This window comes from Myodes glareolus, chromosome 5, assembly GCF_982192425.1.
Source record: "Myodes glareolus chromosome 5, mMyoGla1.1, whole genome shotgun sequence".
NCBI lineage: Eukaryota > Metazoa > Chordata > Mammalia > Rodentia > Cricetidae > Myodes > Myodes glareolus.
The window spans coordinates 6030527-6046077 of record NC_142030.1 but is presented as its reverse complement, the minus strand read 5'-3'; the positions used below and the strand labels follow the sequence as shown (position 1 = coordinate 6046077).

Here is a 15551-nt window from a genome sequence, read left to right as displayed (position 1 = left end):
TGGTAGGCCAACACAGGGGAATGTCCACATGTTTGCAAATACACAGAATTTCATTGGGTGAGCACATCCTTCATTTCTCATTTTTTCTCAGTCACCACTGCCACACCAATGGCCTCCTCTCTCTACTGACAAAGGCGAACATTTATCTTAGCTGCCTTGATTTATGCTTCCTCGCGTTTCTGTGAATTTTAAAAAGCAATTAACACGGCACATTTTTAAACCTTCACAAACATTTATGAAAACCAACCAACAGACACTGTGAAAAGACAAAGAGTTTCCAATGTGTGATTTATGATCATCGGGCCCAGGAAACTTAGCTTTTCTATAACAACACCTTTTCATCCTAACCTTTTCTTTTTAATGATGATAAGCCTCCATATCTCCAAAAGAATATATTGACTTCTTTTTCTCGCAATTAGATTTAATTTTTCCCCTCTCAAATTCTTATTTTATTTTAAACCTTGAATGGCATGGCTTGACAGTGGTAGAACTCTAGCTTTCTGAAGCTTAAGATTGCTAATTATGTTTAAAGAATTCAACTCAGAATCTTGGTGTTGGGGAGACAAAGTACCTGACCCTATGATATCCCTCAAGCAGCATGCTCAACCTTTGGACACTGGGAATTTGGATATTTACTTAATAAAATATTATGAGATTTCTTTCATGCTTTTTAGCTCAGTTTCGTGGTTCTCTAATGGAACTACTTATTTATTTACTTATTAATTTATTCATTTTGGTTTAACTGAGACTGGCTAGTGTGGACCTTGTTGTGTATACAGTGCATACAGCAACCCAGCTTCCTGAGTGCTGAGATAAAAGAAAAGAAACATTATGCCATGCCTATCCCTAACGGATTTATTTTACAAGAAATTATAATAGTGACCCGAACTATCACCAAATATTTGGATCTTCTGAGTACACCATACACTCTTGAACTTGGCTACACCAGTGTTCTGTGAAAGTAACTTGTGTGCACGTGTGAAGCCCAGTAGCCAGAGTGCAGGCTGCCGAAACTCTTTCTAACCCCAGACACATCAGAAAGACCTGGAAGTAAAGAATATGACCTTCAAAAGCCTCAAATGTAGTGAGGAGTCTCCCACCTACCCACCCTGGACCTGCGCCGTGAAGCAGCTTTGCACTTTGACTGTGAAAAGCCACCAGATTGGCCCTGGAAGGAACTTAGCTAATATTAACTAATGCAGAAGCACAGACAAGTCTGTGAATAAGCAAAACACATTCTTTGGTTCTTATTACTTGGGAGCTCATGTTTCAGACTTTTTTTATGGAATCAAATAATGTTAAAATTCATGACGTTGACCATCCATGTTTTCACATTTGCTCTTTATAGGAGTGGCTTTATGCAGAGATGGCTCAGCAGCTAAGAGCACTTACTACTCCTGCAGAAGGGCCAGTTTCAATTCCCAGCATCTACATAGTGGCTCAGAACCATCTGTAATTCCAGTCCCAGGGCATCTGCCACCCTCTTCTGACCTCTATGGGCATTGCATGTACATCATGCACATACATGCAAGCAAAATACTCATGCACATAAAATAAATATTTCAAAACACCCATTCTTTGTGTAACACCTACTTAATTGGTTACAACTTATCTCCTGCTTTTCACAACACTGTGAGTTATAACCAAAAGATGTTGACTTAGGTCTCCATGTAACACTTCTAAAGACCTTTGTAATATCTTGAACCATCAAGGTGTCCAGAAGAATTTTTTGATTCTGTTATGTGTACTTTGGTTGCTAGTTTTAATCGTCAGCTTGACAAAGTCTAGCATCACCTGGGAGGAGGACTTCTGAGAACGTCAGTGAGGGATTACCTTGATCATAGCCATTGAATTAGGAGACACACCCTGAATGTGACTGGCACTGTTTCATGGACTGAACCCTGGACCAGATGTTAAGGAGAAGGCTACTGAGCACTAGCAAACAGCACACATTCTTGACTTTGCTCTTGACTGGATGCAATGTGACCAACTGTCTTAAGCTTCTACTGCTGCTTCCCATCATGGGTGGACAGGAAGCTAGCTCCAGGAGCCATTTCTCCCATCCTCTGGGAAGGGGGAGGAACCAGGAACTGGCACAAGCGATGCAAACCTAAGGATGCCACTGTAGAAATCTCTGGAAATGTGGATGAGGAGGACTCAGGAAGCTTCAGGGTGGGGGTGGAGGGCGTTCCACTTCCACATGTGCCTGGATGATGTGGCTCTACACAGGGCACGGAGGCTGCAGGCCTCTTCTTGGACAGCTTGCCCTGTGTATATCTGACTGTAGATGTTATCTTTTATGCTACCCCTTTATAATAAACTGATACATATAATTGTTTCCCTGAGTTAGTGAGACGTTCCAGACCAAACCTAAGGAGGCGCCTGAGTTGAGAGCAAACAATCTAGGAGTCTGGGCTCCAGTGGGGGTAGTTTTGGTTCTGAGTCCTTCACCTGTCGATTAAGATACTAACCCAGATAGACAGCACCAGACTGAATTTGTGTCTGCTGGAGAATTGCTTAATTATGGGGATGGGGTGCAAGTGTGTGGTGTCTGAGTGAGAGAGCAAGGGAGAGAGTTTGTTCAGTTTTCCTTTATAGCCTTCTGTCTAGTCTTCTGTCTTAGTTTATTGTTCTGTTTTTCTTATATCCTCTGTCCTACTGTGCTGCTGGCCTTTGGCAATTACTCTCTCTCTCTCTCTCTCTCTCTCTCTCTCTCTCTCTCTCTCTCTGTGTGTGTGTGTGTGTGTGTGTGTGTGTGTAATGTATGCATGGTGTGCGCATTTGATTATGTGCATGCACACATGTATGTAGATACATGTGCACAGAGGTCAAAGGACAACCTCAGATCTCAACCTCAGTTCTTGTTTTCCACATTGCTTGAGACAATGTGGGTCTCTGTGTTTAGATGTTTGGGCTGTTGTCAATGTTGTTGTTTTGGTTTTGGTTTCTTTCTGTGTACACCAGGATGGAAACTCCCCTACCTCTGCCTCCCATCCCCCACAGGAGTACTAGAATTACAAGTGCTTACTAATGCTTGATGTAGTTTTTGCGGAGTCAAAGGACTTGAACTCAGGTCCTCAGGTTCCCATGGCAGGTTTTTACCCACCGAACCATCTCTGGAGCCCAGCAATTGCTTTCTTTGTTAGCATCTTCAGAGAGCTATTATAGACACATCCACGAAACCGCGACAATGTGGATTTTAATTTCAAAGGAGCATTGGAAGTGGGAGGGAATGAGGCTAGGAGATAAGGTGTATTTCTCATGCCTTGAGTTTTTCTCATCAGCAGTATCTCTCCCGACAGAGTTTTAGAACCAAGAGCTTCCCTGAGTTCCTTTCTTCCTACAGTGAGTCAGAGCTGCTGCACATAAAGCCGCAATGGTTAAGCATGAGCATCACTTGGCATGAGTTCGTCTGTCAACATCATTCTATGCTTAAAGTATGACCCAGCAAGGCTAACTTTCCAAGAGTAAGACGGCGCTACTCTAAAAGCCTTCAGGAAAAAAAAATCAGAAAAGATGGGCAAAAGCAAATGTGTAGCATAATTACCATCTGAAAGTAGAGAAACCTGGCCAGATATAACTCCACACCTCCCTTGTTAAATGAGACACTTGCAAGAATGGAGCTCTAAGTGTCCTGCCCTGCTTTAATCACATGAAGAGCCAAGCCTGGCTGTGTGCTGGTCTGCCAGATGTACTATACAATATAACTCCAGGACCAACAGCACTGTGGACCAGGGGTGGGAGGTGCAGCGGGATGAGAAGGATGAGAAGGAACAGGGAGGTGCTAATTCAGAGCATGGAGATATTGTTATAACTTGGAGAATAATTTTTCCTTTTGTGGCTTATTTACTTTATATTGTATGTATGTATGTACGTATGTATGTATGTATGTATATATGTTTGAGTGTTTTCCATGCCTACTGTGTGCATTCCTGGTGCCCATTGAGGCCAGAAGTTCCTGGAACTGGAGTTATAGTTGGTCATGAGCCACCATGTGGGTACTAGGGACTGAACCTTGGTCCTCTGGAAGAGCAGCCGGTGCCTTTAACTGATGAGTCTTCTCTCCAGCCCATTTCTGGAGCAGTTCCAAGGTCAAAAAAGCTGCTTTCTAGAAGATTAAAAGTGCATTATTGCAAATTGTTCAAAATTATTATAAAAGAAAAGAAAACACAGTGGGTTTGTTCTGACAGCAAGTCATCTTGAGACCCGTGTAGGCCCTGGTGAGTGAAGCCACTCTCTTCCTACTGGAATGTGTGCCCTGACACCAGACCTCGACTACACCACTCTGCACTCTCCTGTGGCCAAAGAAAAAGGCTAATGCTTGGGAAAACTACCTCTCAGAGGGGTACAAATTCCTTTTCAAGCTGCACACAGTACTTGGTGTTCCTCTGCAGGCCTCCTCTTGTCTGGCGTGCATACATATGCAATGAGAAGACAGCATGACTAATTTAGCTCACCCCCTTAGGAGTCTGCAGCAGTACTCAAAGGAATCCAGTTCCATTGTCCATCCTGCACAACTTTGGACTCGGCAAACCTAGCTCTATCCAGAGAGCACCTTCTCTGGCAGCTGCTGTTACTGCTTCTTCTTCCTCCTCTTCCTCCTCCTCCTTCTCCTTCTTGCTGAAAAATTACATATGCTTGCATGCAGGTTTTGAATATGAAGAACATATGTGAACATCTTGATATGAATTTTATTTTCATTAATTTAGTGTAGTGCAAAGGTCACAGAGTCAAAGACACAAAGCAAGTAGTTTGTTCTTCCACATTTCAGTAGAACAATGCCAGGATTTCATGCTGGTTTTTTTTTTAATTATCATCCTCTTTAAGAAACTTTTAAAAATATAGTGAGTCCAAGTTAGAAGTCACTTTGCAAAATGTTTCATCTTTAAGTTGCTTGAAAGACCCTTAACGTTCATTTAAACTGGGCTCCCAGAATCCAGCACGTCGCTCTCTCGGAGACTGGTGAAATGCCACAGACACATGCGTGTGCTAAATTAGTAAATTAGCACTCAACAGTCAGAGCTGCAGGGACCTCATCTCCCGGGGAGACTTTGCGGCAAATTCTACAGCACTGCTTCAGGACCCTCTACCTCCACGGGAAGGTAAGACTCCTGTACTCGCCACAGGGAAAAAGGAATGATGGGAAGTTTTCCTCAGAGTTGCAAGTTTCTATTCGACAACTCCATTCAGGAAAAAAGCCAACACAGGGCTTTATAGTTTCCAACACACACACACTCTTCCCAAAACACGACTTTCCTCCTCTTGTCTTCTCTTCTTCCTCTCTCTTCATTCTCTTTCTTTCTTTTTAAATCTAGAACTTCTTGGTATAATTACTCCAAATTTTCTTTAAATTTCTCCTCCTCCTCCTCCTCCTCCTCCTTCTGTCGTGGTTTGTTTCTGATCAGTTAAGTGTGACACACAATGGGATGCAAGTTTGCTGCAAGTCAGGGGTCAATATCATAACGTCTTTCACAATTCAAGCCAAGTAAAATCAAAGTGTTGATTTAAAAAGACAGAAAAATATAGAAACCCCCCCATTGTAGAAGCTGCATAAGTGAGCTCAATGTCCACACTCTGGTGGTGGAAACTGCGTGTTCTCTGTAAAGGGGGCAGGTGGCCCTGAAAAGGAAATGCTCTCTACTCAAACCCGAAGAAATGCCCAAAGTGTAAACTAGAGAGGCCCTTGAGTCGGGTCCTCATGTTAACAGAGCAAGTGTTTTCCCAACTGAGTTATCTCCTTAGCCCCACCTTACTCTTTCGACAAGATCTGGCAGTGGCTCCCCACTCCACAGATAACCTCACCACGACCCTCTGCATCCCTAGGGCTGTGTGACCCCCGCCCCCTGTGGCATCCTTCCGCGTCCAGGGTCTGCTCTATAGCTCAGCTGGGTGCCCTGAACGTGCCAGACTCCATCCTACTCAGGATCCGCGCCTCGGCTGTGCCCTCTGACTGAACCCATCTTCCCACTTGTCTTTTACACAGCTGACTTCTTCTCATCCTTGAGGTTTCAGATGGATGTCGCCCCCTCAGAGTTCCTGCGGCAAGCAGCCGCTTCGGGAAAGCCTCCCACTCCTGGCTCTGGTTTCTCTCTACGATTGCACATCAGTTTCCTTTGCAACATCCATGGTCTTGTTTATTAATGTCCTGATGATGGGTCGCCAGCCTTTCTGACCCCAAGGCAATGACCAGGAAGTAACGTAAGGGAGCCAGTGCAACTAAAGCATGGCTAAAATAAAGAAAGAAATAAAAGTCAAAGGAGGGCCAGGGGGTGGGGGAGGTGGGGAGCTTGGGATAAAGTACCAAAATGAAGCTTCCTAAAATAACACAGCATTTAAAACCTTGGCTATTTTTTGAGCTCCGTTTTCTGAATAGGATCAACGAGCGCTCTCGATGAATTACAAGTCTCCTGTCTAAATACTCACGCTGCTTTCCGCATTATCCCCACTTCTCTCCATCCTGTTAGTCACCAAGACCGACTGCTTGCCTCATCTAACTCTGCCAGCACTCCGTCTCCGACTCTTCCTCCACAGCCGCTCCTGCCCTCCCTTGGCAATGCTCACGCGGCTCGTGCAGGTCACTGTCCTAAAATCGTTCCATCCACTGAGCTGTTTTAACTTAGCCTCTTTCTGAAAGATGCATCTTAATGTCGCTGCTACCTCTCACTTTCCTTTTTTTTTAACGTTTTATCTTATTTAGCAGGGATAATACCCCTTGAATATCATTTTATATTGAACTGACTCCCCCAGCAGTTGGCATCTCCTGCTGTCCCCCGAAATGAGCCTCTGGTCTACACAAATGTCTACCTGTCAACCCCCAAATCAAGTCCAGTTCATGCTCTGTCTGGGTTTTGGTTTGCTCCTGCCACAGCCTGCCCAGCATTGCCCTTCCACAGGCAGAAACAGCTGCCATTTTCCAAACACAGCCCTAGTTCACAGTTCACCTTCAACTTGGATTCACTTGTTGTGAGCTGTGGCCCACATTCTCCCCTTTCCCACTTTTAACCACATCCTAACCCCAGCACCATGGCACATCTATCTGATCATGTGATATTTATGGCTGCTTTTCCTGTGTAAATGGTATCTCGACAGAAAGAGGGTGTCCCTGATTCTTTAAACTCCCAACAGTGGCAAAAGAAGCAACGATACAACATGAGCCACTTAGAATGGCACCAAGTCCCAGGATCCTCAGCAGGAGGCTCTCCAACATGGGCAACCATGTCAGATGACCCTGTGGATTTCTACCTGCATCTCTTTCCGGAGCTCGATGTCTGGAGTTCTCTTATCCATTTGCCTTTGCCTTGAAAACCACTAACTCTTCCTTCAGTTTTGGGACAACACCTAACAACCAGAGGCAACCATCCTTTGCCCCTTCTGAGGCAACCAAACTTTGCCCCTTCTTCCCTACCCACTTACCTTACGAGCTTGTAAAGTATACCATGGGTTCCATTAAACGCTCTTAGCTTATACACCTAGCACCCTTGTGTTTCTCTGCCTACTGTCTCGACCTGCCCTCCTGTTGTGGGAGTAACTTCCGCTGCCTCAACCAATAGTCGCTGAAATATGAGCCCACAGTGCAGCGGGGAGCGATTTCCGCTCCGTTAGCCAATAGCTGCTGAAATACCAGCCCACTGGGGCGTGGTATATTTCTCTTTTAAAATGAGAAGCAGATCCAGATCTGCTTGGTTCCGGCTCTTGGTTCCGGCTCCTGCTCCTGGCTCCTGCTCCCGGCTCCTGCTCCAGCGACTAGGCTCCCTTCCTGACGGTTTATGGTGTATGTAAGTTTTACCCCCCAAAATAAAAAACCCCTTAAAACATAACTGGTGTGGGATTGATTCGCTGATACCCTCCAATCTCCCTGACTCACTGCTGTGCAAGTCGGCAGCAGAGAGTGTTTACTACCTGTCAAATAAATAAATGCACAAACAAGCAAGCTGATGATGAGATGTGTTGAACAAGCCCTGAATCCACTATCATATCTATCAATATATTGTCAAGTAACATCCCCTAAGTGGCAGCCCACACCACCTACATGCCTTTTTGTTTTCAATTTGAAGATCCTTTTAAAAGATTTTTTTAAATTTATGTGTGTCTGTGTGATTTTATATGCAGCACATGTGTGCAGGTGCCTGTGGAGTCCAGGAAAAAAGCCAAGAATCTCCTGAAACCAGGTACAGGAGTTGTGAGGTGTCCAGTCTTGGCTGACCTGCATCCTGTTGCAAGAGCAGCAGGCGTTCTTACCCACTAAGCCATCATCCCAGATCCTTCCCCAAATTAATTCTTAAGCACCTACTATGTCTCAGAAATTGGGAGATTCTGGGGGAACAAAAACACAAAACAGATTAAGAACCCCTGGCATCCTACCAGCAGAGACGGGCACAGGGGACGTGGCGTTGTTTGGTGACTGGATTAGAAACAGAGAGAGGACCTGAGTCAGGCCTCTTCCTAAAGGTGAGTGGGGTAGCCCCGGCTTGGACCAAAGAAGTAGCAGCTAGGAAGGTGAGCAGTCATGGATGGGTTTGCTTTATGAGCAGAGCCAATTCCGTGAACTGATGGGCTAGGAAAAGGGTAAGTGGAGGGAGGTAAAATGATCGTAGGCTGGGGTGGGGAGAATGATTGTAGACTCCAGTGTGTGCAGCTGTGGAGAATTTGGGAAAGGTGGTGGGAGGGTCTGATTTCAGAAAGGGCAAGTAACTTGGAAGCAATTCCTTAGGTTTGGGTCTTAAAGTCTTAATATGGCGCTGTGTATAAATAACCTTCGCCTGAACACTGCTCCAATGTAGATGCTGCCTAGTGCATGTCTGCATCTTAAACTGATAAAGCAAAATAGAAAAGCCGTGGACATCTGCAGCCCACATGGCCCCATGAGGCACCACCTTCACATGACACCCCCAAAAGACCCTGCAAGTTCCCTGACAAATGCTCAAGTTCTAGTTTCCAAAGGACCAGTGCAGCGTGCAGCCTGCAGCATGGTGCAGCCCATGTGGCTGAGAAATAGTCACGAGGACAGCGGCACTGGCAATATGGATATTGATTCTTTTAATTGCACAAATGCAAAATCTCTATGTCAATTAAGTGTCCCATGGATACTTTTTTAAAAAAAGTGTTTTTACCCTAACTTCTAATCTAGTCCAAGGTCAGAGGAAATGGCCTTGACACAGGAATAAAAAAGGCCAGGGAATAAAAAAGATCCCAGAGGAGTGACTCAAAATGACTTGAGCCACCTAAGGCTACAAACTGAGATGGATGAGTAAGAGGCCAGGCTTCCAGGCAGCTTCCTAAGTAGCCCAAATAACCAGCTACTGTATTTAATGGCTATAATTTGGAGGTAAAGCTGGCAACAACGGTTTATTTCTTCTTATGCACTGAAGTATATGTCTGTGAAACTTACTGTATTTGGGGATTCAGAAAATGAGACTGTTTATCAACACAGAGCGCAGCACTAAGAGCAAATAACGACTGTGTCTCTCGCAAAGTAATTTAGTGGCAGTCACAGTGAGTTACAATGCGAACTCTAGAGTTACCCTTGGACAGCCGCAAACCCTTCTCACTCAGTCTGTGAGCCTTTATTCTTTTGCCCTTGCCCTTGCTTGCAGACTCTGAAATAAATAGTTCTTTCCACAGCAGAAATGGCCAGCATGTCTAAGTCTCGGCCAGGACCTGCTATTATGCTTAGGAGTTCAGGCTGCCGTTCCTCCGGATTGTCACAGCCACTAATCTTGCTGTTCCATTGCACCAACACTTCCAATGTCAGAGCAAAACCAAGAGGAGCAAGACATCCAGGGTCCAGCTTTGTGCCCCAGTTAACGCGTTATACGTTATACGTCCATGTTATTGTCAAAATATAACACATCAACAGCAAACCCTGAAGCAGTCCCAGTGTAACAACAGGTGGGCTGTCAAGGGAGGGTTGAGGTTTACAAACGGAGATAGGAGACATTGAATCAACACATCCAGCCAAAGGCAGAGTCAAACCCTGTCCTGTTACACTGAGGACAAGAGGCCGAGGAAAGAGGGGAAAATGCTTGTACAAAAAAGCCATCATCTCAGGCGGATATGATATATTACAATATATTATCCTTTATCAAATGTCTCCATCGTATTGCTCCTGAGTTTTACAGCAGATATTTTAAACTTAACTCTACATTCTGAACTGATGGCTAGCTTGCTAACTCCCTCAGTTCGAACTTTTAATTCAAAATTCTATGTCTTATACCCTTGTTTTCTATCTCAGATGACTTCGACCAACCATACACAGGAAATTTGAACACATGAATGTCAGGTCACAAACTGTACCAAACAAGAAAAGAGAAAGCGAGGCATCTCCTACCTATGGTTGTGATAACTGTACCAGCAAAGAAGAAAGAGCTTCCGAGGTCCCAGTGACTAACTTGATTGGAGCTGTTTCCTAAGGGGATAATCCCTGCATTTATTGCTGCCACTATTTGCTGCAAGTTTAAAAAGAAACTTATCAGTGCACGGCAATCACACAGCGGCATCAAACATCTCACCCCCACCCCAAGAACAACAGATTACACACAAGGGATCAACGTTAAGACTTTGACTTTTCTATTTAAAGGGGGTTATGGGATTAAAACTTTATTCCGAAAAATGTAGTATCACTTTAAATCATGAAGATTTTAGATTTCACAGCAAGTGAGGGGACTGACATAGAGCTTGTAATAGCGCACATTTCCAGCATCTCTGCTGGCATGTTCAGTATCATATTTGAACCAACACCTAAGCATATTAGTACTCTCTAGTAAGCAGCATAGATTGGTTATATACTTAAATATCAGATTGCAGACTGCATTTAAATAATTCATAATCCTTCATTAACATGTTTATGATTTCAGATGTTTATGGTCAGACCATGGGCTCTCTACAAGAGCTAAAAGCATATTTCAAAAGATCTGACTGGGGTAAGAAAAAAAGACCATGCGGCCTGTTAGTAACTTATGTGTTTCCTGTTAGATCTACATGCCTGAAGTTTCCACAGATTCTAATACATTCTTCAAGAAAAATCAGCCAAGGTCTCCATAAGCAGTGCTCATGGGGACCACGGAATCTGTACACTCCTTGTGTATGCCCCCCAAGAGGCAGACTGGAAGACAGCAGGACGACCCCCTCTGGAAATGTGAATGATGTGGCTTACACCAGAAGACCATGTGTAGCCACAGAGAGGCACTACAGCGGCCAGATCGCATGTTTCTGCTGTGCTCGGAGAAATAGGATTTATTGTTTAGCTTTCAGAATTTAGAATCTGGAGGATTATCGCTTGCTAGGTGAGGAAAGGTCAGGACAGCAGGTTTGTTTGCAGTGGCAACACAGTGACAGGTCAAGGGAGAATAAAGCACACTCCAGAAACGTGAGCGCGCTCCACCAGCCGCTGGCTGATGGAGCGAGCACCCAAGACTGCAGTAGATGACAAATCTCATTTCATGGCTGCTCACAACAGGCAGCCAATCTATAGGTGAAAATGACAAGACTTGTGTGCAGAGGCAACCGAACCATATTGTTATTCTTTATTTGACAATGTATATTCATTGTAAAAATAAATTAAGAAAACAAGCAAAGATGTCAAAAAGATAAAAATATTCACTATTTCATAACACAGATACAATCACTGTTAATGTGAAAAGGTGGGTACCCCTGAAAGTCTTTTTCGTATATTCTTTGAGAAAGGATCTTGCTATGTAGCCCAGGCTGGCCATAAACTCTTAATCTTTCTGCCTCAACCTCCCGACATGTTGTCATTGCAACCACATCTGGTTCAATATACTTTTTATATTGGATTCAAAAACTATGCTAAATGTTGAATTATCCATCCCTGCTTAATTATAATAACATGGTAATGAACAAGAAAGAGCTGTGTAGTGACAATGCTAAGCTGTTAATAACTTAATAATGTCCTTACTGGTAATATTATCCCCCCCTGTTTCTATTACATAGCCTAGTACATGGACAGGTGCTGTTATAAATACACTGTATTATACAATACCTACTTCCCCGTTTCCTAATATGTCCCTGGGAGAAACTGCTAGAAATAAATTAGCCACATTAAAGGTTGTTAATATTTTATAATGCTGAATGGAAAATAGCCACTATATATCCAGAAGACTTTGTTTATGACTGTCCTCCAACCATAGACAAAGGCTTAGTAGTCATCCTAATGCTAATAACCCTTTATCTTCACTGAACTGATAACAGATGTTTAGATGATATATTCTTTATTGTGAATAATACTGGATACTAGTGTTCCATATTCCATTCCATGAATGAAAAAAGGATTCACATGCACACACGTGCACAGCATGCAATGAAGCTAACTCTGAGGAAGCTAATTCTGCTTATCTGTCATGTTCTTAGTACCAGATACTGAAGGCTCCCCTTCAGTGTCAATATCTGTAGCCTCATGGAGCAGACCTGCAATCCTGGCTACTCCAAGGGCTAAACAAGAAGGGTTGTGGATTTCAAGGCTTGCCTGAGCTACAGAGTGAGTTCAAACCCATCCTGGGTAAAATAGCAAGACATTGTCTCAAAATTAAAAGAAAGAAGGCAGAGAGAAGAAGGGCAAGGAGGGAGGGAGACAGACTAGGGCTATAGCTTGGTACTTACGTGGCACACACTACGGCTGGGTTATATTCCCCAGCAGCAAGCACAGACAAAATTAAAAATAAAAATCCTGTTTTTTGTAATTTTACTTCCACAGATCCAACATATTTTAAATGCTAGCCAGGCACAATCTATACATCTATAACTCCAAACAGAGGCAGGGGGATTGAGAGCTCAAGGCTAGGCTATACAGAAAGACCTTGTATGCCCCCCTCTCTCTCTCTCTCTCTCTCTCTCTCTCTCTCTCTCTCTCTCTCCCTTCCTCCCTTTCGCCCTCCCTCCCTCCCTTCTTCCCCTTCTCCCTCTCCCCCCTTCTTTTTCGCACAGACTCTCAGCATACACAAACCAAACATTCACATATTTAAAACACGTGAAATCTATAAAAAGCAAAACGCACGGACCCATAGTGCTCTAAACTTCCTACAAAGGCCACCGCTTACATTTCACATCATCCCAGGCAACACAGTTGGGGTGTGGTTCCATATTCCATACAGACCTAGATAATTAGTTTTAAAGAATCTACTTTTTTCCATTTTAAGTTAAAATTTATTCACCAGCACTGACTGCACCAACGTCTGTTTCTCCTCTTTTGAGTTACCAGGGCTCAAAAGATTTTAGTCTCAGAGCCATGTTACAGCCTCACCACTTACTGAAGAAATCAATAAGCTTTTATTTTGTATGTTTAAATGATAAATATTGATGTTTACTGCAGCATGTAGTGAGAAGAGAGGCAGCTTTACGATTTTATAAATATTTTTAATACCTGGCTTAATACATGACAGATGTATCCTAATACACACTTCCACGGTCAATCTGTTGGGGCAGCCCATCACACAGTCTCCAGGAAATTGTAGTGTACACAAATAAAACAGAACACAAAAGACAAACACACCTTCTTGATATGGAAAAATAATGCTTTGGGGACTGGAGAGATGGAGCAGTGGTTGAGAACACATAAGGCTTTAGCAGAGGACTTAGGCTTGGTGTGTGACCCCTTGGGCGACCCTCTCACAACTTCCTGTAACTCTGGGCCAGGGAATCAGACACCCTCTTCTGGCTCCCTCAGGCACATACACTCACATGCACATACCCACATAAGACACATAATCAAATAAATCTTTTTAAAAAATGAACAGCAATTGATTTGATATTGTCACAGGTCCAAGAAGTTCCTAGGGACCAAGTTGGAGAAGCATTGTTTGAACTCATTGGCTCTTTCTGTTTGTTCAGATTTGTTTTCTACCTGGAGAAAAAAGCTTGCTTCTGTATTATGGCCTTTTATCTCATGTTTTTCAATAGCCATGCTCTATGGCTTTTCATCTTTTCATCAGAATTCCCACAACAAAATTGCATGCAAACAATGAAAGCAATGTCTTTCTCAAGACACTGGTTCAGTTCCTAGCACCCATGTCACAGTTCCGGGCCATCTGATGTCCTCTTCTGGCTTCCCAGGCACCTGCACTCACATCCACATGCAATCAAAATATAAAAATAAAATAAAATAAAATAAATGTTTTGTAAACAAATCTTAATAAAAGGAATAAAGCTTCTGCTAAGAAGGTCCATTAAGGCACATAAATGTGCCTGTCCTGGACCAGTTCAGGCACCTCTTTTGGCTGCTACAGATAGGCTGGGGCAGAGGTGACCAGACTGGGCCCCAAGGCTGGGAGTCGTTTTCAGAATCTGAAGTCATGGTGGCAACTGGCACTTTCCACAGATCCTGCTCTGGGGATACCATTTCTTCCTCAAATGAGCTAAACAGGCCTTTGAACATATTTAAGATTGGAATAACATCAGAAAGTGCGTAATAGGTAAAGAGATGTGATTCTAATTAAACAGAAATCAAACAAAAAGTTATTACTTCATATGCCCTTAACTCTAGTGAATGCATAGGCCATATGGCTTAAAAATACCAAGACACTGAAATTGGAAAGGTGGTCCAGCAGTTACAGACACTGGCTGCTCTTCCAGAGGACTTCGGTTCCATTCCCAGCACACACATCATGTCTCACAACTGTCTGTAACCCCAGCTCCAGGGGATCCTACACTCTCTTCTCCCCCAGAACTAGGCACACATGTGGTACACAGATAAAAATGCAGGCAAAACACTCAAACACATAAAATAAAACAAAATACTTAAAAAAAATCAAGGCTTCATAGATCTGAATGGAGTTTAGCTGCTACTGCTGTTTTGAGACAGGGTCTCTTTAAACTGCATTTGTTATGTAGCTGAGCTTAGCCTTGAACCTTTGACTCTCTCACCTCCATGCCTCCCCCCACTTCCTTCAAATTCTGGGATTGTAGAATAGTGGCATTTTAGGATAATGCAGCTCCTAGCAGGTTACTCCGGAGGGAAGAACTTCACTGTTATTAACCATGGGGCCACATTGGTCCCTGAGCTCACAGCACTAAAAGTAGAGGCACAAGAACTGTGTGCCCCACCCTACCCTCACCCCTAAAACACTTCCAGTGAGAGATCAGGAAAGGAGTATAGCTCAAATTTTAATTGTTCCTAATAATAAAAACCCAGAGTCAGATATTAGCGGGTGAAAACCAAGAGATCAGAAAAGCAGATCAGTCAGCTACTAGAGAGTTCTTAGCTCTACCAATGCTCAGACTGAAGCAGCGATCCTGTCTCTGGGAATCCGCAGACCGCTGCTGTCCCTAGGAAACCTCAGACATGTTACATCTGAGTTCCTGTCTCCTCCACCTTATATTCCTTTCTCTGCCCAGCCATATCACTGTTTCCACCTTCCTAGTGCTGAGATTAAAGGTGTGTGATCCCAAGTGCTGGGATTAAAAGTGTTAGCCACCACTGGGTGGTGGTGGTGCATGTCTTTAATCCCAGCACTTGGGAGGCAGAGGCTGGCGGATCTCTGTGAGTTCGAGGCCAGCGTGGTCTACAAGAACTAGTTTCGGGACAGGTACCAAAACTACAG

At 43.7% G+C, this 15551-nt stretch overlaps 1 protein-coding gene across 6 annotated transcripts in view; it reads right to left on the bottom strand.

Annotated features, from left to right (window-relative positions):
- Positions 1-15551, bottom strand: part of Kcnk2 (potassium two pore domain channel subfamily K member 2) — a 190296-nt gene that overhangs the window by 75129 nt on the left and 99616 nt on the right. For 5 of the 6 annotated variants that reach the window (XM_085687539.2, XM_085687540.2, XM_085687541.2 and 2 more), the window contains exon 3: positions 10328-10445. The exons of the other annotated variant lie outside the window; for it this stretch is intronic. In XM_085687539.2, coding sequence (XP_085543665.1) covers positions 10328-10445 — 118 coding nt within the window. The remainder of the gene's footprint in view (positions 1-10327; positions 10446-15551) is intronic. 6 annotated transcript variants of the gene reach the window in all.